General features: G+C 53.2%; 1 protein-coding gene across 1 annotated transcript in view; it reads left to right on the top strand.

Annotated features, from left to right (window-relative positions):
- The window catches only part of LOC105760508 (uncharacterized), a 483,916-nt gene that overhangs the window by 459,276 nt on the left and 2,178 nt on the right, over window positions 1-22,462 (top strand). The window contains exon 4 of the mRNA XM_072920711.1: window positions 11,782-12,162. Coding sequence (XP_072776812.1) covers window positions 11,782-12,162 — 381 coding nt within the window. The remainder of the gene's footprint in view (window positions 1-11,781; window positions 12,163-22,462) is intronic.

Genomic DNA, 22,462 nt, shown 5'->3' with positions numbered 1-22,462 from the left:
AGCCCACCCATCCCTCGCTCCCCCTCGGACGCGGCGAGCGCGGATTCCGCTCCGCGGTCCCGCAACACGCGGCGCGCTGCGCGCCCCGTGCCCCGCTCAGTGTTGGGCTGTACCTGTGTCGGTTTCCATCGGGAACGCCCTGCCTCACCCCAAAACCTCCGCGCAGCCACCGTGACTCCCCCAGCCCTGCAGCCGTGCCTCCCAGCCCCGCTGCGGCTCTCCCCAGCCCGCTCCCATCCCTGCCTGCCTGCCCGCCGCAGCCCCGCCGTGATGGCAGCAGCTCCCCCAGCCCCACCGCCTCCTCTGCCCCGCTCCTCCCTTGCCCTCATCCCCAAGCGCTGCACCCACCCACCCACCCTCAGCGCCCCCCGAGCGGCACCTCCGAGACCCCCACGGGGGCACCCCACTTCCCCACGCACCTCAGCCCTGCGCAGGCTGTGCCACAGTGGCGCTGCCATTGCCGCTCCACTGCTGCCTCCCTCTAGCCAAGCCCAGCCAGCTGCCCCCTCACACTCTGTCCAGCCCCCCACACCCCTGCCAACCCTCGCTCCAACACGCCCAACAAAGCGTAGTGCACCTCCTGCTCGCTCTCACTCCTCATCTGAGCACAGTGAGTCTGATAGTGACACAGAGGACAATGATCCATGGGCTCTAATCAAAATGGAAGCAACTCGGGCAGGGGATTGGGAACTGGCTCAGAGAATTTCTGCCTTTCCAACAGTTTATATAAAGGGGAAAAGAGGTGGGGCCACCACTAAAACAACGTGGGGAACCTAACACAAATAAAGAACTGGTACAACTATGAAATATAGCCAAAGAACATGGTAGACGTTCACATCTTTTTAGAAATTTCCCGAGAGCTCTCTTTTCAGCACATATTTTGGTACCTCACAATCTTAAAAACATTGCCCACTGCCTTCTTTCCCTGGCAGAATATATGCTATGGGAAAGGCACTGGAAGAGACAATTTAAAACTTTATCAGACATCTGTGCTCAAGATGCAAATAGGCCAGATTTTACAGTCCAACAGCTGGCTGGAGAAAGGGATTTACAGAAACCCTGTGACCAAGCTGACACCTTACCTCAGGCAGCACTACAAGACTTGGCTATTGCAGCAAAAACCTCCTTGCTCCTTACCCCAGATGACTCTACCCCTACCCAACACTTCTCTAGTTTTAAACAAGGAGTAGATGAAATATTTATCAAGTTTGTAGACAGAACTAAAGATGCTCTGGAAAAACAGATAGAGAGCACAAGAGGCAAGAAAAGAACTATTGTGCCAGCTTGCCTTATCGAATGCAAATGAACAATGTAAAACAATTCTGAGGCCCTACCTTTGGGTACAGAACCCACCTGAGAGCAAATGGTGGAAAGCTGTACACGTCATTTGTCCTCTGAAAACACAGTGGCCCAAGCAGTTGCTAAGGGCATTGCAGAAGGAGTTTCTGGTGCAGTTGCAGCAGTAACTTCCAAAGACCAGGCCTGCTGCTATCACTGTGGGGAATTTGCACATTTTATAAAGGACTGTCCGGACAGGTCACCTACCCAAAACCCCCAAAACACCTACCAAAGACCCCAGAACCAGCAGCGCTACCAGCAGCGTTTGGGAAACTCCCAGTGGAGCGTGGCCAGGTCCTGTGCAAAGACAACAAATCAAAAGCCAGCCAGATCCAGCCACGCAGCATCCCAGGAGATCCCAGGCCACATGGAGAGGATCCAACCCACTGAGCGATACAGATGGGAACACGGCGCCAGTTGGTAACTGCTTTGTCCATTCACTTTAATAATAAGGATGTTTATCGTGTTCCCACAGGAAAGCATTGGCCCTAAGGTGGTTGTTCTGACATTTTAATTATAGGTGACACTCTCCATGGCCCAGAGGAAATCTTTGTTGTTCCAGAAGGCAAGCTGGCAACCATCCGCCCATTTGTGGTAAGAGACCCCATCACCCTTTGGGGCAGGGACGTTCTATCCCAATGGGGAGTTTCCCTACGTATTCCCAGTCAGGATTTCTGACTGGGGCCACTGAGGAGCGCGCATTACGAGATACCCCTAAGTTCACCTGGAAATGCCAAGACCCGATCTGGATCGACCGGTGGCCCCTCTCTAAAGTAAAACTGTGCACTACAAGCCCTTGTGGAAGAACAGCTCACCAAAGGTCACATTGTCGAGACCACCAGCCCTTGGAACTCTCCAGTCTTCGTACTGCAAAAACCTGGAATGGACAGGTGGAGGCTCCTCCACGACGTTCGCAAAATCAATGAGATCATCGAGGACATGGGCCCCCTCCAGCCTGGCCTGGCTTCACCATCAATGCTGCCTCAAGACTGGACACTTGCCATCGTAGATATTAAAGACTGTTTCTTCAGCATTCCGCTGCACCCCCAGGATGCTCCACATTTGCTTTCTCCGTTCCGTCTCTTAACAGAGAGGCTCCACTCAAAAGATAGCATTGGTTGTATCTTCCTCAAGGACAGTAAAAATTGCCTACTATATGCCAGTGGTACATTGCTCACATCCTGTCTCCTGTTTGGAACCTATTTCCAGATGCAATCATCTGCCACTATATGGATGATATCCTGGTCCATGCATCAGAAAAAACTTACTTAGATAGAGTACTTAAAGGGAGAATTGAAACCATAGAAAAAGCAGGGTTCGAGATCCCTGAGGACAAAATACAGTACCCCAACCCATGGACTTATCTTGGATTCCTGATCCGGGAAAGGAGCATCGTACCCCAGCAGCTCACCATCTGAGATGCCCCAAAAACCCTGAGAGACTTACACAGTCTGTACAGATCCATCAGCTGGGTATGTCCCCTGCTAGGAATTACAGCAGAGGACCTCGCTCCCCTGTTCACCCTTCTCCGTGGCAATGAGGACCTCGACTCTCCACGTACACTCACAACAGAAGCCCAAGACACCATCACCAAGGTCCAAAAAGCCCTGTCTGCACGCCAAGCCCATCGCTTCGAGCCCAAGCTGCCTTTCCAGTTCGTCATTCCTGGAAAAGCACCCCGGTTCTATGGACTGATTTTCCAATGGGATCTTCAACTCCGAGACCATTTATTGATACTGCAATGGATCTTTACAAACAACCAACCTTCAAAGACAATTAACATCTTCCAAGAAATCATGGGATATTTAATAAAATAAGCCAGAACTTGCCTCCGCTCCCTTGCTGGGTGTGAGTTCACATGCATATACTTGCCACTGACCACTGGGGGCCTGGAGCATTTGCTCCAGACCAATAAAAACCTCCAATTTGCCCTAGACAGCTATACAGGCCAAATTTCCATCCATATCCCAAAACACAAACTTTTTAATGCAGTCTTTGACCCCAAAATTAGTCCAAAGTAAAACACCACTCAAAGCTCTAACAATTTTTGCACACAGCTCAGGGTCATCCCACAAGGGATGTCGACTGATAAGTGTATGTATTTTGACCTTCCAAAAGGTGGGAAGTGAGTTACATCTGTCTGCCACGGCTGGCAGCAGTTCAGGCCTCGGGGATTGGCTCCTGTCCCCATAGATGGTATCTGGTAATTTTGACAGTTCAAGCATGTGGCCACAATAGCTTTTGCTTGATCTTTTGAAAGCTTGAACATTCTGTTGAGGGCAGGTACATTTTGATAGTAAAATGTGTGTGACAACTTTGCCTGGGCAAAGATGTCAGGGACGTTGACAGTTTCTATTGCCATGGCTAATGCGTCCACTTTCCTGTTCCCTTCTGTGATAAGGCCTGGGATATCGGTGTGTAACCTCACATGCATTGTATGGTAAAGTTGCTTTCTGTGAGAGATTGAGCATGTTAATGCCAAAATAAGTTTGTGTAACTTTGGATTGGAAATCTCTTTAAGAAGAGTGTGTTCTGCTCTCAGAGCTATACCTGCAACATATGCTGAATCTGTGAGCAGATTAAAAGGTTTGTCTTCGAATTTCTCAAAGGCTCTGACAACAGCTGCTAATTTTGCAATCTGTGGAGATCCCTTGAAGGACTTAAAAGTAGAAAACAACCCAGACTGGGTCAATGACCTTTTCGGTCAGTGGGGATTACCAGGATGGGTTTCATCTTTGGTTAAGGGAATTTTGTGAATTTTCATTCTAATTGTGATTGTGTTAGCTATGTTCTCATGCCTTGTCCTCTGTTTTAAAAGAACTATAGGGCACGCCTTTTTACTAAATACAGAAAGTGGAGTTGCAGCAGTCAGAGGCCCTGCAAGGCCTCCCTGGCGGTCACTCACCTAAGATAAGAAATGCCTAAGTCACGGTGACTGGACCAAAGAAGCCCCTCTTCTGCATTCAGACCCTACTTATCTCTCTGTAAGGCTATTGGTCGTATTCTTCTCAAACCTGGCAACTAGATAACTTCCAACACACCCCAGTACCCCATATAAACGCCCATTTCTGCCCAGTTCAGCAGAAGAGCTGTCCCTGCATCCCTTCAGAGGAGCTGGCAATAAAGGACATCTCTGTGGAACCGCATACAGCCTTTTCCTCTCTCTATCCCTGTGTGTCTGCCAGAGGCACTTGTGAGCACAGAGCGAAATCACTGAGAGCTGAACTCACAGAGCTGAAATCACTCCAGAGGTGCTCGCTAAGTTGCCTGTGGCTGGGAGCTGAGCCGAGGGACCCAGACAGGCTGAGCCTGACAGCGCAGCGCTATCCGGACACCCACGGCAGCGGCAGCCCGGGGGTCAGATGGACCCCTGGGACCCCAGGCAGCATTAACCAGGAGTGACTGGGATCACAGAGGAACCATAAAGGAAGTTACTGCAGTAATACTGGGACTGTCTGGGAGTGACTGGAATCATACTGGGAGTGACTGGAATCATATTGGGTGACTTGGAGTGACTGGGACCTTGCTGGGGGTGAGAGTGACTGGGTTCATACTGGGATCATACTGGGAAGGACTGGAACCATACTGGGAGTGCCTGGAACTATTATAGGGGGGAATGGGAACACCTGGGAACATGCGGGGATCATGCTGGGATCACACTGGGAGTGACTGGGATGGTACTGGGATCACACTGAGTGTAACTGGAAGTGACTGGGACCATACTGGGGGTGACTGGGAGCCACAGGGCCCATGCTGGGAGTGGCCTGGGGGGAGCTGGGGGAACTGGCCCAGCTGGGGCTCAGGGTTGTTCTCCCCCAGGGCTGCCCCAGGTCCTGCTGCCACCCCTGGCCCCACAGAGCCGAGGGACAGGGGACAGCTGAGGGACAGAAGACAGGGACAGGGACAGGGACAGGGCACAGCCAAGGGACAGAGCACAGCTGAGGGACAGGGCACAGCCAGGGAACACGGCCTGGCCGAGGGACACTGAGCCCCAGCACTTTGGGCTGTTGCCCTTGGGCTCCCAGCACAGGCCCAGGGGCAGAATCCCCTCCAGAAACTGCTGTTTGCTTTCAGCTCTGCTCTGGAACATTCCCCAGGAGCCCCTGCAGTGGCTGCAGCCCAGCCGGGTGCCCGGGGCCACCAAAGCTGCTCCGGCAGTGCCCTCCTGCCCCGGGCAGGGCATGGAACACCCAAGGAAAGGCTCGTGCTGGGCTCAGGGCAGGGACAGGGCACTCCCCTGGTGCTGCCACGGGCACAGCAGAGCTGGCCTGGGCAAAGGATTGGGATCAATGTCCCATGGAATCCCAGCAGGGATTACTTCTCATTGCACTGCTCTCATTGGATTAGTCATCAATTCCAATCATTTCCCCATGGAATTCCCATGGCAGGGGGTTAGGGGGGGGGTCCATCCATGGAATTCTCACCTGACTGGGATGAGAGTGAGATCTGGCCAGGGAAATTCCATGGCAATTCCTGCATTCCCAAGTCCCCCATTCCTGAATCCCCTGTTCCCATAGGAATTGCCCTTCCCTTCCCACACCCACCTTTGTGCTCCAGAGCCTCCCGACCATATCTGATGTATTTTGGGGGCCTTTCCACACAGGTGTGTCCCAGGTAATGCTTCATCTGCTCCACCATGATCCCTCTGGATTCCCAGCACCTCTGGCTGATCCAGGTGGCACCGCTGGACACTGCAAAGCTACTGGATCCCAGCTGGAAGGAGATGAAATCCCAGCCCTCATAGCCGTACTGGTGAGATCCATGGACGCTCTGTTGGACAGGAGGTCACAGCTGGAAACCCCCTGCACTGTGTGGAGACCTGGGAACGAGGAGAGAACGGACCCATGGAGTCGTGTCCCAGCCCCAGGGAGCCCCTTGGAGCTCCCTGGATTCCCATCCCAGCCCCACAGATCCCCCCCATCCCCAGAGATCCCATCCCAGCCCCTCAGAGTCCTCCATTCCCACAGATCCCAGCCCAGCCCCCGGCTCCCCCCACTGCCCCTGCTCTGGTTGTACCGGCCCCGTCTCCAGGTCACTGTCGGCCACGGGCCAGTTCCTGTCCTTGAGCAGGGTCTGGCTGTCCCAAAATCCCAGCTCTGGCTATCCCAATATCCCAGCTCTGGCTATCTTAATATCCCAGCTCTGGCTATCCCAATGTCCCAGCTCTGGCTGTCCCAATGTCCCAGCTCTGGCTTTTCCAATATCCCAGCTCTGGCTGTCCCAATATCCCAGCTCTGGCTATCCCAATATCCCAGCTCTGGCTATCCCAATATCCCGGCTCTGTCTATCCAAATATCCCAGCTCTGTCTGTCCCAATATCCCGGTTCTGGTGGTCCCAATATCCCAGCTCTGGCTATTCCAGTATCCCAGCTCTGGCTATCCCAATATCCCAGCTCAGCTCCCGCCCCCATCCCCGGTGTCTGTGCCTCCATGCGGCCCCGCTCGCTGCCGCAGCGCTCGCAGAGGGTCCCGTCCACGTCCCCCACAATCAAGGACTGGGGGACCCCCGGGCCGGGCTCCGACAGCGCCACTTCCAGGAACTGTAGGGAGTGGAGAACTGGGGGGACATGGAGATTTGGGGGAGCTGAGGGGGCTGAAAGTGAGAGTTTGGGGTTCCAGGGGGTCCACAGGCCAAGGAAAAGGGGGACATGAAGAGATGGCAGAGCTGGGAAGGAGGTTCAGGGGCTGAGAGCCAAGGAAAGGCGATGCAGGGACTGGGAGAGCTGGGATGGGGTGTCCAGGGAATCCTGTGCCCAGGAAAGGGGGTGCCAGGGCTCCTGAGTGTGAGGAAAGGAGGGGCTGGGGGCTGGGAAAGGCAGGAATGGGGGCCCAGGGGTCCCAGGTCAGGGAAAAGGGTGGGGCTGGGGGCTGAGAGAGGTGTGGGATGGGAACATGCTGAGTTGGTGCCGGATAAGGGGGTGCAGGGGGGTCTCAGTGCCGGGCAAAGGGGTAAAAGGGTGTCTTGGTTCTCAGGAATGGGGGTGCAGGGGGGTCTCAGGGTCACGGAAATGGGGGGGCAGGGATGGAGAGGTAGAAGGGAGTTCCAGGGGTCCTTGAGCCCAGGAAAGGGGAGTCCAGGGTTTCCCAAAAAGGGGTACCAGGGTGGGGACACCCGGGGTGTTTCGGAAGGGGGAGTTCAGAGGGTCTCTGGCTTCGCACAGTGGTGGGGCTGGGGGCTGGGAAAGGCAGCAATGGGGGTCCAAGGTGTTCCAAGGCGTTCCAGGATCAGGCACACGGGAAATCTAGAGGCTGGGAGCAGGGAAAAGGGGAGCAGAGGGCCCTGATGTCCGGAAATGGGGGATTCAGGGGGGTCCCTGTGCAGGATAAGGGTGAGCAGGGGGGGTCCCGGTGCCGGCAATGGCGATTCAGGGTCCCGGTGCCGGGGTCCCACTCCCCCCTCGCCCGCCAGGAGCGCCCCCAGCCCCAGCGCTGGAGCCACCGCGCTGCTCCTCCTCACTCCCAGTATGATCCCAGTATGATCCCAGTAGGATCAGTCACCCAGGAGCTGCTCCCAGTATGATCCCAGTACAGCCCAGTCACTCCTGGCAACCCCCCACCCCTCTCTGCGTTCCGACCTGTCCCGGCTCCATCCCCGCCCCTCCCGCGGCTGCGGGGAGGAGGAGGAGGAGGGAGGAAGAGGCGGAGCGGCAGCGGGAGCAGCAGGAGGAGCGGGGAGGATGAACCGCGGGGCTCCGGCTCCGCCTGAACTCGCAGCACCCCGGGAGCGTCGCCCCCATCCCGCAGGTGCCCGGGCAGGGGGAGCTCGCCCCAAATATCCCGGGGCTCCCTGGGTTTGGGGTTTTTGGGGGGATGTTTGGAGCTGGCGGGGCTCCAAGGCTGAGCCGCAGCTGCCCTCGGGGGGACATCGGGGGTCCCCGGGAGGTGTTTTTGGGGGGTCCCGGTGCGGGTGGCGGCAGAGCCCCGGCGGGGCCGGGGGGATGCGGGTCCCCCCGCGGTGCGGGTTGGGCTTCCCGGCCGGGCCCTCCGAGCTCTGCCGGGGCCGCGTGGGGACCCCGGATTTGGGGAGCCCCGGGAGAGCCGCGGCTTCCCTGGGCGGGAGCGCAGAGAGAGGAGAGCCCCAGGAGCCCCAGCGGGGACCCCGAGAGGGGGGACCCCTGGCAGTGCCGGCACCCGGCAATGGGGGTGCTGGGGCTGGAGGGGCGGCATGGCCGGGAAAGGGGTTCGGGGGTACCGGGGCCGCCAGGGGCTGCTCCCAGCAGGTGCCCAGTTCCTACCCCTGTGTGCTTCCAGTTTCCTGGGCACTCCCAGGATGAGCCCAGTCAGTCCCAGTATCACCCTGCTCACTTCCCCTCACTCCCTGCAGGATCCCTGTTTCTCCCAGTATGAGCCCAGTCATTCTCAGTCATTCCCCATTGTGACGCTATTTGCCCCCAGCAAGTCCCAGTTGTTCCCACTTTTCTCCAGTGTGTTCCCACTTCTCCCAGTTGCTCCTAGTATAGTCCCAGTCACTCCCAGTATGATCCCAATATGAGTCCAGTATGATCCCAGTCTGCCCCAGCAGGGCCCCAGTCACTCACACTTGCCCCCAGCATGGTCCCAGTTGCCCCCAGCACAGTCCCAGTGGCTCCCAGTGTGGTCCCAGTCACCACCTGCATGTTCTTAGGTACTCCCAGTACATCCCAGTTGCCTGGAACATTCCCAGAGTCTTTGCCAGGCACTCCCAGTTACCTCAGCATGGTTCAGCTGCCCCCAGTTTTATCCCAGTCACTGCCAGTACATCCCAGTTGTCACCTGCATGACTCCTGTCATTCCCAGTTGCTCCCGGTTGCTCTCAGTGTGTGTGCATTTGGCTCCCAGCATGGGCCTGGCAGCTCCCAGTAACCCCCAGTCAGGGTCCCTTGGCACCCACTGTAATCCCAGAATGATCCCAGTAACTCCCAGTATGATGCCAGTGCCCCCCAGTGTGATCCCAGTTGCTCCCTGTCAATGCCAACATGACCCCAGTAACCACCAGTATGATCCCTATGACTCCCAGTCTCTCCCAGTATATCCCAGTCACTCCCAGCATACTCCCAGTCCCTCCCACTTCCTCCCAGTTACTTTCAGCATGATTCCAGTTGTTCACAGCCACTCCCAGTCAATCCCAGTATGATTCCAGTCACCCTCCATGGACCTGGCTCCTCCCAGTCTCACCCAGCATGGACCCAGCTGTTCCCAGTGTGGTTCCAGTCCCCCCAGTATGGTCACAGACATTCCCAGTATATTCCAGTTTGCCCAGTAAGGTTTTGATGACCTCAGAATGATCGCAGTCTTTCCCAGTTACTCCCAGTTGCCTCCAGCATGATCCCAGTTTGCTTGCAGCATGATCCCAGTTTTTCTCAGTTGCTCCCAGTAGCCCAAAGTGGGATCCCAATTGCTCCCTTTCATCACCAGTATGAGCCCAGTCGTTTCCAGTCATCCCCAGCAGGCACCCAGTGACTCCCAGTTCCTCCCAGTTGCTCCTAGTATGATCCCAGTTGTTCACAGCTGCTCCCAGTCATCCTCATCATGCTCCCAGTCACTCCCAGTATATCCCATTTGCCCCCAGCATGGTCTCAGTTGCCCCCCGTAGGCTCCTACTCTGTGTCAGTATGATCCCAGTACGATCCCAGTCTCCCTCGGTGTGACTGCAGTCTGCCCTGGCATGGGCCCAGCTGCTCCCAGTATGATTCCAGTACAATCCCAGTACAAACCAGTCCTTCCCAGTGCTGCCACTCCTGGCATCCCCGAGCCCTCTCTGCGTTCCCCCCTCCTGATCTCCTGAGAGGAGCCCCAAGGGCCGGCAGTGCCCAGGCAGGGTCCCCAGGCAGCCCCAGTTTGGATGTGCAGCCCCCAGTTTCCCCAGTTTGCCTCTCCTTTGGCCCGGGCCGGGTTCCCCCCTGGAACAGCGGCTGGGAGCAGCCGAGAGCCCCGCGCTGCCCATCCCGACCTGTCCCGGCTCCATCCCCGCTCCTGCCGCGGGCTGCCGGGGCTGCGGGAACGGGAACCGAGGGTGTCGCTGCTGCTGGGGGAGGAGGAGGAGGGAGGGAAGGGCAGGGATGAAGGAGGAGCGGGAGGTGGGGATGGGGAGGAGGAGGAGGAGGGGGTATGGAAGGGGAGGGATGGAAGAGGAGGAGGAGGTGGGGATAGCGAGGGGCAGGAGGAGGAGGAGGAGGGGGGATGGAAGGGAAGGGATAAAGGAGGACAGGCAGGAGGGGACGGGACACAGGAGGAGGAGGAGGGATGGAAGATGAGGGATGAGGGAGCAGAAGGCAGTGGGGTTAGAGAGCAGGAGGAGGGGGAAGGAAGGGCAGGGAGAGAAGGGCAGGGATGGAGGAGGAGCGGGAGGTGGGCTTAGGGAGGAGGAGGAGGAGGGGGGGATGGAAGAGGAGGGGCGTCAGGAAGAGGAAGAGGAGGTTGAAAGGCGGATGGAGCAGAGCAGAGAGAAGCGCGCGGTCAGCCCTGCCTGAATTCGCAGCCCCCACCTGTGGGATCATCGCCCCCCATCCCGCAGGTGAGCGGGGAGGGGGAGCTCGGGCCAGGTCTCCTGGGGGTGCCTGGGTTGGGTTTTTTGGGGGGATGTTTGGAGAAGGAAGAACTGCGAAGCTGAGCGGAAAAGGCCCCTTGGGGGGGGACTCCTTGGAGCCCCCGCAGCCCAGAGCAGGGAAGAAGGGGAAAAGGGAGCCCGGGAGCCCAAACAGCCCCGGCACCCCTGAATGGGGAGAGCCAAGAGGGGAGAGCTTTTGGGATTGCTGGGACTCCCGGCAGCCTGGGGAGGGCGGGCAGCGAGGAGAAGGGGGACCCCCAATCCAAGCGTGACCCCAGCAGCTGGGACAGGGGGGAGCCCCGAACCGCAAAGGGGAGGCAGCAGGGACGGGGAACTCCTGGGAGGCTTTTTCAGGGCTGGATCTCGGTGTTTGGGAGGTTTTTATGGAGCCCAGGAGGGCAGGGACTTGTAGGGATGGACTGGGACAGAGGGAGCTTCCAACTCAACGTGCTCATCCCTTGTTTTCCCCAAACCAGGATTTCCCATTCCCAGCCCCTGGGAGGCTGCGAGGAAGAGGAAGAGCCTCTCCTTGTCCTTCCTCCCCCAGAGCAGGAGCTGAGGATGGAGAGCAGGGAGGACAAATCCCCACGGCAGAACCTGGTGGAAGAGGCTGTTTTGAGCGGCTCCAGGGCGCAGGAACCCGACGGGGAGGAAAAGCCCCAAAAATCCCGCACAAGGAGGGGCTGCACAGGCAGATCACAGGGATCTGAGGGGGAAAGACCCACCCTGGGCCGGGGAGGTGGCCAGAGATTGAGCCAGAGCTCGGAGCTTGGGGTCCCTGAGCGGCTCCATGATGGGGAGAAGCCCCACAAGTGCTCGGAGTGTGGGAAGGGCTTCAGGAGGAGGTCCAAGCTCATCCTGCACCAGAGGACCCACAGTAGGGAGAGGCCCTACGAGTGTGGGGAGTGTGGGAAGAGCTTCATCCGGAGTTCCAGCCTGATCTCACACCAGAGGACCCACACTGGGGAGAGACCCTACGAGTGTGGGGAGTGTGCGAAGAGCTTCAGGTGGAGCTCTGACCTGATCAGGCACCAGAGGATCCACACTGGGGAGAGGCCCTACGAGTGTGGGGAGTGTGGGAAGGGGTTTCAGTCCAGCTCCCATCTCCTCCAGCACTATCCGGTTCACACAGAGGAGAGGCCCTTTCGCTGCCCCGACTGCGGGAAGGGATTCAGGCAGAACTCCCACCTCCTCAGGCACCAGCGCATCCACACCGGGGAGAGGCCCTACGAGTGTCCCCGGTGTGGGAAGAGATTCTCAAGGAACTCTCACTTGACCCGACACCAAGAGAGGCACCGGTAAGGGAAGCCCTGTGAGTGCCCCGAGTGCGAGAAGAGCTAAACTCCATCCCCCACTGGAGGACCCACATTGGGCACAGCCCTGGTGACCCACATTCCCTGTGATCCATGTTGGGAACACACCTGGCTGCTTCTCCTTTCGTGTTGACCTTTATTTTTTTCTCTTCTCAATCTCTCTGCACTCTAAAAGCCAAGAGGGATCGATCTTGCACCTCAAAACCACTCACATCCCACTGAAAACAGCTGTATTTTAACCCACAGAGGCTCAATCCCTCTTCAAATTGTTTGTTCCCACCTCAAAAAAAGCCAATCCCACACCAAACTCACTCGAATCCACAGCTGCCAGGGTGAGATGGGTTTGGGAGGAGACTGGGAGAAGTGGGATCCCAGTTTGGAGCGGTGAGATGGGGATTGTGTGGGGCTGGGTGGCTGGGATGTATTTGATAGCAAATAAAACTTTCAGACTTAGTGATTTCTTTGCCGTTCATCTCCAGTCCGTGGCAGTTCTGTTTTTCAGGGCACCACCTTCTCAGCTGATTGTGTTTGTGTCCTCCTTTCCCTCCCACCTCTCTTTACCTGCTCTGTTTCTCTCTCCGTGTCTCCCTTGAGCCAGGGACCTACAAAGACCCTCCCGCAATTTAATTTCCTCAGGGACCACCAAAGATCCTTCCCTGATTTAATTGACCCCTCCCCTAATTTAATTGCCCCCTCTGCCCCCAATGACCCACCCCTGATTTTTTAATTATTTTCTTTCCCAATTATTATTTTATTTCTTAGTTCAGGAGCTGAAGTTATGGAGGCCAGCAGTGAAATGTCTCTGTAGCATTTTGCTCCACTTGGCTTTCAGCCCCTTCTCAAGAGCTTTGCCTTCGAGGGCAAAGGGAATGTCTTTTCCTGGCTGGAAGCTGAAATTCCAGACCTTTGGAATGTGTGCAGGGCCATATAGACTGGGATCAACCAGAGATTGGGATCAAATATGCACTGAGATCCTGTGGTCTAGGATCAACTAAGGACTGGGATAAATTAGGGACTGGGGCCCTACAGACTGGAATGAACTGAACTGGGATCAAATACAGACAAGGATCAAATATGGACTGGGATCCTATGGACTGGGATCAAATATAGACTGGGATAAAATTGGGACTGAGATCAGATATGGAATGGGATCATATGGCCTGGGATCAAATATAGACTGGGATAAAATTGGGACTGGGGTCAGATATGGACTGGGATCATATGGACTGGGATCATATGTGTTGTGGAAGCTCAAATAGGAAAGCCTTATAAATATGACTGCCTGGCAAAAGGTTTAGAAAATACAGAGACTCAGATGGTAACAAGTTGTGACATACCAAACCGTAGTCACTGCACAAGTAGAACACAATCGTACAGCCGGGATGAAGACAATCCACCCTTCTGGTTGAACAATGCCCTTACCTACAGGTAGGTCCAAGGGTCAAATGGACTGTTGGATCTCACCCCAATGTATGGTTCATCCCACACCTGTAACCCTCCCCTGAAGCATCAGGAGTCTGTGACCCCATTGGCCCAAGTCTTGTTCCAGCCCACCCTGAAGCCCCTGACAAGGAGTCCCTGAGGAGCCAGACGCTCTCTTGGAACTTCCCTTCTCTTGGAACTGCCCCTCTCCTGGAACATCCTCTTGGGATCCTCTCTTATCTCCCTCTACCCCTTGCCTCTCCCTTCCCCCACGCCTTCGGGCCTGCCACAGGTCAGGTCTGGTGACTCCAAGCGGGGCCTTTCTCCCTCTCTAATAAACCAGATATTCTAAGAGCAGCCTCCAGAGATCTCTCGTCTCCATCCACCCAAACCATCCTGAAGTCCAGCGTCCTCGCAATATGGACTGGGATCAACTAGGGACTGGGATCAAATATAGTCTGGGATCAAATAGGGACGGGGATCAACTAGAGATTGGGATCAAATATGGAACTGGGATCCTATGGACTGGGACAAACTGGACTGGGATTATATGGAATTGAGATCCTATGGAACAGCAGAAACTTTCTAACATGACACATATAATATTCATTACTTGCGAAAAGCCAATTATAAATATGCATTTGTCACAATCTCTCCTCTTATTCTTTATAAATCATTTGGCTTGAGCAATATTTCTTATCCTCTTGCATTCTTTGGACTCTGTTGGTAATCAAATAAAACATGGGATTAAACAAAGAAGAAATATCAAAACACTTGTAACACATAAAAGGAAGAATCCTGATTTCTCCCACCATCCCATTCTCAATACATTACCCCACCTGTTAGTTTTTAACATTATTTTCCATTTGGTTGTTTTTGGACTGATACCAGGGTCATAATTTTTTTCTGATATCCTGTGTTTTTTCCAGGATGACGCCCTCATTGCCATCTATTTTCAACAATCTGTACACCCCATTCTTTAGCCAATAAATAGCGTAAAGCCAACCTATTTTAATCCACTGCAGTTATAGTTTGGCTTTGCTGACTCAATATTAATTCCAGTGCCTGAGCAGCTTTGTTTGTTATCTCCTCTATAACTGCTTGGAGTCCTATAATATGATGCAGTATATAATTTGGGGTTAATACAGAGCTAGACTGCTGTGCTTGTTTTACCTTTTTTTTTTTTTTTTTTTTACTAATTGTCTCTTTACCGAATCTTGGACTATATTTCTAAGATCAAATGTAAAACAAATCCATCTCTCTCCTTTTGGACATTCCATGCCCCAAGTATTACTACTTTTTCCCAAGTTCCTTGTAATCCAATATTTTTCCCCATTTTGCCTGAAGGTATTCAGTTTGGGTGGGTCTGTGGCTGTTGACATGGGTGTGTGTAACAAAAAGGAACTTTGGTTCCTTTCCGTGTAATACTTTCTGTAGCACTTGGGACACGATCTTGCTGGTATCTCAGAAGGAAAAACACAACAAATGAGAGACAGAAACAGGAATGACAGAGGTCTGGCATGGCTTATACCCCCACCTCCCCTGCCTGTGGGGTTGCTTCCCACAGCAGGTACGTGTGATCTTCTCGGTGGTGAGTACAGTGCTCAGTCCAGGCTTGCCCTCTGTTTCCCTTGTCACTCCTTTTTACTCATTTTTTTAGGCAAGTCCTTTTCGACACTCCTTAACTGTGGTTTCCCACCGTTCCTCAGGTATCTCTCACTCAACAGGCACTAATAATCCATCCACAAAACAAAGTTATTACTTCAGTTTTTGAGTTCTTTCTGTATAGGGGATTGATTCAGTACTCAATACTTCTTGCAATGAGAACACAGATTTTATGAACTACAATGCCATTATTCTCATAATTTAAACATTCACTTATAACCCAGCTGCCATGTCCAATATGAGGATGAATCACATAAAATATACAGCATAGTACTGATGGCAATTTCCCTTCTTCCCTGTACAAGCCACAGGCTAAGGCCAGGCTATAAGAACTCTTTGACTGAAACACTCCCGACCCTCCTGTTTGAAGTGGCAGTGTTCCTCTGCCAAGGAGGTGTCGGAGCCGTCTCAGGGTTTATTCAGGCAGGGCTTAGAACCAGTGATGCAAGCTTTGCCTTATTTCTCAGTGAGGTGTTATTCTTTGTACCTGCCTTGGATCATTTGGGTCTTCCCAAACCATTACCACCCAGTCCTGGTTGGAAGTCAATTTGGTATCACCCGGTTTAGATGTGATAGTCCATTCCTCAAGTTTCTTCACAAGTCCTTTGGTTTTGCTGGCATGAATTCACCCTCTTTCCATGGTTTGGATTGCTGCTTTAATGGTACCTGGAAAGGATTTCTTAATAGCACAGTGTTAAAAGAAAAACAATACTGCATGAACTTTTACCATTAGTTTTCTTTAAAACTTTCTGAGTTTAACTAAACTCTTTTTCTACAGCCACTTCTTCTTCTTGTATCCAGCTGTGTTAATAGCTGCAGAGACCAATTCTTCTTCCTGTGAGCTATAATTAGTTAAATAAAAAAGACCAGGCCAATTTTAACATGACATGTATCACATCTCTTGCCTTTTACTTTTTGGGTAACATTTAACTGTTTTAGTCTTACAGACTTTAAGTCTTCAGAACAAAAGCCTTCTCTTCTTAACAACAGCAATCAGAAAGAAGAAAGAAATCTTGCTTAAGACAATAAACCACTTTGTGAGAGTCACAATCTCTGCCTTGATCTTATCTCTACTGGTGGCCCTGTTCACAGCCTTGGGTTTAACTCTGTCCTTCCCCACTTCCCCCCCTCCTTGTTGTCACTCTGCCTAGCAGGAATGGGGGAGAACTTACAGATAGCTGTGGCTGAGGGGACCTTGGGGGTGTATTTCGCTCTCCCCTTCGCTCTCTTTCTCTCTCTCTCTTCCTTTCTCTCTCTTTCTCTTTCTTTTTCTCTCTTCACATTTCAGCAGCCACATTCCAATATCAGTCCACTTTCTAACATTAATCCTACATCCTGGAGAGGTGAGTCTGCCAATCACTTCTCCCCCCTTTTTCAACTTCCTTACAAAGTAAATTACTTTTGTTATGCGTGTTCTGCAGGCCTGTAATTCACGGCACCCTCCACCAAGGCTACCAGCCACTCACAGCTGACAGTGCAAAAATAAAGACTTGGTTTGCTATCACAATTTTTCCATTCACAAGCTTGAAAAGGTGGCAGGAACAAAGTAAACAACAACTTACTTCCAAAGTGACCCTGCCTGCACCAAAACAAATTTAAGGCAATGCTAGTTAGTGCAATGCAATTTGCAAGGAAGCCAAGGTTTGATTTGGGAAGGCCATCTGAGGACACAGAGCATGAGTTTTACAAATCTGTATTTTGAAGAGGGAATGGACAAAATATGAATAGAGTTGAGGGCAGGGGGAGGACAGCAAGTGAGGAATTTTTCTCTGCAATACTCTCTTTTCGACTGCCAGGAAACACTCTAACACTCTCTCCAAGGAGATAAAGAAAAGCTCATAAAAAACAATCTACATTACATATACTACCATTCATCTACATTTACTCACTTTTATTTTTCACTAACTCTCACATACAACAAGAAGATACTTTTTACTTTCAAACAGTCTACATTACATATCTACACCCTGAGTGCTGTTGGAATGTTAATCCCTCAACCCAGCAGGTTTGAATCCTGGATGCCCTTGGGCACTCTTATCCCTCAATCCGGCACTCCACGGGGTTCCTCTTCTTCCTAAGATCCAGTCCCAGTTTCTCTGGGAGGGATTCTCTCTTTTTTATCACTCCCTTGGTCTCTTTACTGGCCGTTTTTCACATGAAAAAGACGAAAAGCAGCATGAGAGACTACAGCAATCACTTGGCAAGTCTGGGATACCCAGCAGCTTCTGTCACACACATTCATTCCCCCCTTATCCGCCCCATCCCAACAAATACTCACCTATCCTTTGTCCTTGGGTCTTGGTTCTTCGTGTACACTTTAGTCTTGGGGCTAATTACTGTGGTTTTAGGGAATGCTTTCCCTTTTCTTTGTTTTATTGTCTCCTTTTGCCCATAGATCATAACCTGTGTCTGGTCACACACCAGGGGAACAGAGCGAGGCTGCCTAAATAGGGCAGGACCCTCTTCCTCACCCTGACTCTCCAAGGCCCCGGCAGAGAGGGGTTAGAAACCATCCTTTGCTACCATAATTGTGAAAAACGCCAATCACTTGGCTGTTAAATTTTTAATAATAATAACATGGTTATTAAAATAGTAATACAATTAGAGTAATAAAAATTTAGAGTTAGTACAATTACAAGACAATAAAAAGCAAAGAATTAAGGATGTCCAGATGCTCTGGGGCACTTAAGCCACAACAAGCATACCTTGTGAACAAAGGAACCACCCTTAAAACTACACTATTGCATATTCATATATCCTTCATGGTTATGCATACATTCTATTTAAAACAAGAAACTCTGTCTGTTATATGCCAACTATTTCCTTTAATCCCCATGGCGTCTTCGAGTCTGAGCAAGGCCTGAAGAAATTAGATTCTTCTGACAAAAAAACCATAAATTCCTCTTCTTTGGAAGATTTAGGTGTTCTGTGATGGTTATGTCAAAGCGAGTATGTCATTCCTTAAAAGAAAACCCAGATACATAGTTTCTATTTTAACTACTAAAGCTTCAATTTAACTACACAACTACATTTACAGTACTATTAAAATGTTAATACAACACTACAATTCAAACTAACATCTGTGCATTTTTCACCTTGGGCGTCTGGTGGAGTATCCCCGGAAAGTGCCCATCTCTGCAGGGAGACACGTTTTTTCAATTGTAAATTAGGTCTTTCTTTCTCTGTCATCTGTGGTTTCCAGTCTTTCCCGGCTGGGTCTTCAGGTCTTTTAAAACTTTAAGAATATTTTTCTACTAGCACAACTGACTTCATGTATATTTTACATAATCACGAATTATTCCATAATTTATATTACAATGGGGCTGCACAGATCCCCCCGCAGGTCCGTGGGGATGCAGAGATTCCCCCTGCAGCTCCATGGGGATGCAGAGATCCCCCTGCAGGTCCATGGGGATGCAGAGATGCCCCTGCAGCTCCATGGGATGCAGAGATCCTCCTGCAGGTCCGTGGGGATGCAGAGATCCCCCTGCAGGTCCGTGGGGATGCAGAGATCCCCCTGCAGGTCCGTGGGGATGCAGAGATCCCCCTGCAGGTCCGTGGGGATGCAGAGATCCCCCTGCAGGTCCGTGGGGATGCAGAGATCCCCCTGCAGGTCCGTGGGGATGCAGAGATCCCCCTGCAGGTCCGTGGGGATGCAGAGATCCCCCCGCAGGTCCATGGGGATGCAGAGATCCTCCTGCAGGTCCGTGGGGATGCAGAGATCCCCCTGCGGGTCCGTGGGGATGCAGAGATCCCCCTGCAGGTCCGTGGGGATGCAGAGATCCCCCTGCAGGTCCATGGGGCTGCAGAGATCCCCCTGCAGGTCCGTGGGGATGCAGAGATCCCCCTGCAGCCCCTGGAGGAGCCAGGCTGGAGCTCGGGGATGCCTGAGAGGAGCTGTGAGCCCGTGGGCAGAGGGGCCCCGCTGGAGCAGCCTGGCCTGGCAGGACCGAGCCCGTGGCACAGTGACCCACGCTGCAGCACTTGGAGGGGGCTGTGCCCCAGGGGATGGACTCGGCTCGGAGAAGTTCCTGGAGAAGTCTCGGCTGGGAGAGAGCGCAGGGTGCAGCAGGGAACGACTCCTGTCCCTGAGCAGAGGGAGAAGCCGCGGGGGATGAGCTGAGCACGGCCCCATTCCCTGTCTCCTGCCCTGCCGGGGGAGGAGGTGCAGCTGGGAGCAGGGAGCCGTGGGGAAAGCTGCATTTAAGGCTCTGCACTGACTTCTCCTCATCCTGCTCTGAGTCTTTGGAGTTTTCTGCCAGAAATCTCTCCCCTCCCGCGCTCACCCACAGGGCTTTGGGCAGGTTTCCCTTTTTGGGGGAAATCAAAGCGAAGCACCGATGCACTAATGAGGGGCAGGAGAAGGGAGGCTCCCGGGCTTCCCGCAGAGCCGGAGGCACGGAAGGCGCAGGGCCGGGAAAGGCGTGGCGGGAGGTGCGGAGAAGTTTGTTTGTGTGGGCAGCTCAATCCCGCCTCGGGCCCGGGCCCGTCCCGGGGCTGTTGCTCATCTCCGGCTTTGCCCTCACGCAGCGCGGGGGGCCCTGAGAGCGCGGGGCGAGTCTGGGCCGTGCGCAGAGCCCGCCCCCAGCTCGCTGCCATTGGCCGCTGGTGCCGTCAGTCGTGGTTGCGGCGCGCTGATTGGTGGGAGCGGGGCGCAGCACGGCCCCGGCGGCGGGCTGAGGGCGGCCGTGGGCGGGCAGCGGCGCCATTGGCGCCGGGAGCGTCTGTGCGGGCCCGGGAGCGGCGGCAGCGGCCGGAGCGCGGTGAGGCGGCGTCGGCGGAGCTCGGAGGCGGCCCCGGCGCAGGTGGGAGCCGCGCTGGGTTCTGCGGGGGCTCGGGGCTGGCTGCGGGCGGAGGGGGCGGCAGGGGGCTGCGGCGGGTCGGTGGTGCCGTGTCCGGCCCGTGCCGGCCCCGGGCTGAGGGCGCGGCGGGAGCGGCTGCCCGCGGTCTCCTTCCCGCCGGGGCCTGGGCAGGAGCCGCTGCCGGAGCAGCGCTGGCTCGGCCCGGCTGCTGTGGGTAGGACCGAGGGGGCTGCCCCGCGGCCGGGAGCGTGCGGGGAAATTCCCGTCGCCGGAGGTTTCTGTGGCCGGAGCAGAGCGAGGAGTCCTGTAAAAGTGACTTTATTGCCGAGCAGGGGGAGAGGCCGTGGGGCATTTGCCGTGCGCTCTCTGCCATGGTTGTAGTCCGCAGCCTCCTTTTTATCCTCATTTTCCCGGCCGCATCTCCCTCTGCCTTTGCCCACGGGCTGAGGTCCTTGGAAGGTTCAGACTTCCCGATGCGCCTGCTGCCTGTCCTCGTTAATATGCACCCTCCTTTTGCATACCAGCCGATATTCATGGCTCTGTTAAGCCTTTATTCTCCTCCTCGAAGTTTGAGAATGTAGCGGGACTTTGAGCAGCTGTGTGGGTCATTTTTTGACATTTATTGGAACTGAGGGTTTCTCCCGTAGCTTCCTTATCTACAAGTGCCTGGCTCTCTCTCCAGGCAGATTCACTCCTTGACTCTGTTTTGTTCTTCCCGGGTCGTCTTTGGTTTTGGGATTATTCTCGGTGCCCTCATTCCCTGTCCTTTTGTAGCCGTTTGTGGATCAGGAGGCCTGGCTGCCACCTGCATCCCCTGGCTCAGCTGCTGGATGAGCTGCACTGCCAAGGTGTGGAGCATGGTAAAAAGATGAGAGTTGCTGCGGCACAGAAGAGGAGAAGCAGCATTTGTTTAACCCCTGGTGTGCCAGGGAGCCAGGAAAGTGTGTCCCATTCCCATCCTTTCTGTGTTTGGACCAATACATAAACTGCTCTCTTATTTCCTTTGTTATCTTTTTCAGTACTTTACCTTTGTCATCTCTTTGCCAACAGCAGTTTGGGCCATTTAGTTTTCCACAAACTCCTGTTTTTTTCTGCTCACAGATAATCTGATCCCATCCCCATGTGAAATGTTGTGTTCCTCATTTCAGTGGATTGGTCAGCAGGAAGGTCAGGAGCTGGAACTGGCTGGTTGGTTCTTCTTTTGAGGACAGCTTGTAATCTAATGATGCCATTGAAATGATAAATGGGTTCTCTGCTTCCTGGTATGAATTGGTTTGGGTTCCCAGGAGCTGGTCTGTGGTGTTGTAGGATTTGTTCTGGTGGCCCTTCATCTTTTCCCCATTTTTGGGTGCTCCCTCAAGCTGGGGCTGCATCAATGACCGCATTTTTCTAAATACATCATCAAATACTTGAATTCCAACTAATTTCCCTGAACTTGTTCTAGCAAAAGCCCCAGTGCTCTGATACACCCTGTACAGCACAGACAGTGACAGCAGATGTTGGAGTGGGCAGGGGGATTAACTCCCCCTTATTTTAGTGAAGTTTTCACAACATTCTCCATTTGCTGTTTCCCTTTGCAGCCTCAGCCATTTCTGTTTCAGAGTCAGATCCTCACCATGGGCTCTGCCTTCAGCCGTGCAGATTCCATCTGTGCAAGCAGGCAGAGCTTGGGGTGAGGGGCAGAGGGAATCAGCCAATTCCTGCCCCAGGCAAGAAGAGCCAGGTACATTGTCCCCACTCTGCCCCATCAGTGTTAATTTGCATTTCTAAAGCTCCTCCAGGGTGCCTGGAACGCAGCTTCTCTTCCAGAGCAGCTTCAGCAGCCTCACATGTGCCCCCCCCAACCTGCTGTTCTTTCTTGGTTTTTTTCTTTCAAATCTTCTATTTATTTTCTTTTCCTTCAAAACTTCTATTTATGAGTTAAAGGGTCACCTTTAAATCTCTTCTAGCTTCACAAAATGTTGCCTAAAGGTGAACGTCGAAAAACCCAGACCAAAATTTTTCTATCTCTAAGAGCCACACACAAACATACACAAAAAATTTCCAAGTCAATGAAATTTTTTCTACTTCTCCTCTAAGTAAAATCTCATTCTCTCATCCCTGACCCAAACCCAACCATCAATATAGAAGTAGGAGTAATGTAAAAATACTCTAATGCTCCAAACTTAGCACTGAAACTGCAGGAAAATAAAAACTCTACCACTATGTCTAGTGGAAGAGTCAAGGCATTCCTTGATTCTGGCCAGGATGTGCAACAGAAATCATTCCATCCCCACATAGCCCGGGTGTGCAGAGAAAATTGTTCCATGATGCGTAAAGTATCAGTAAAATATATTGGAGTATATAAAAAATAAAATACTATCAGAGTAAAAGCTCCATGGCTTTTACTAAATTTT

This window comes from Taeniopygia guttata, chromosome 33 (genome assembly GCF_048771995.1).
Source record: "Taeniopygia guttata chromosome 33, bTaeGut7.mat, whole genome shotgun sequence".
NCBI lineage: Eukaryota > Metazoa > Chordata > Aves > Passeriformes > Estrildidae > Taeniopygia > Taeniopygia guttata.
Note: the sequence above shows the minus strand (reverse complement) of the source record. Positions and strands in the feature narration are given on the sequence as shown.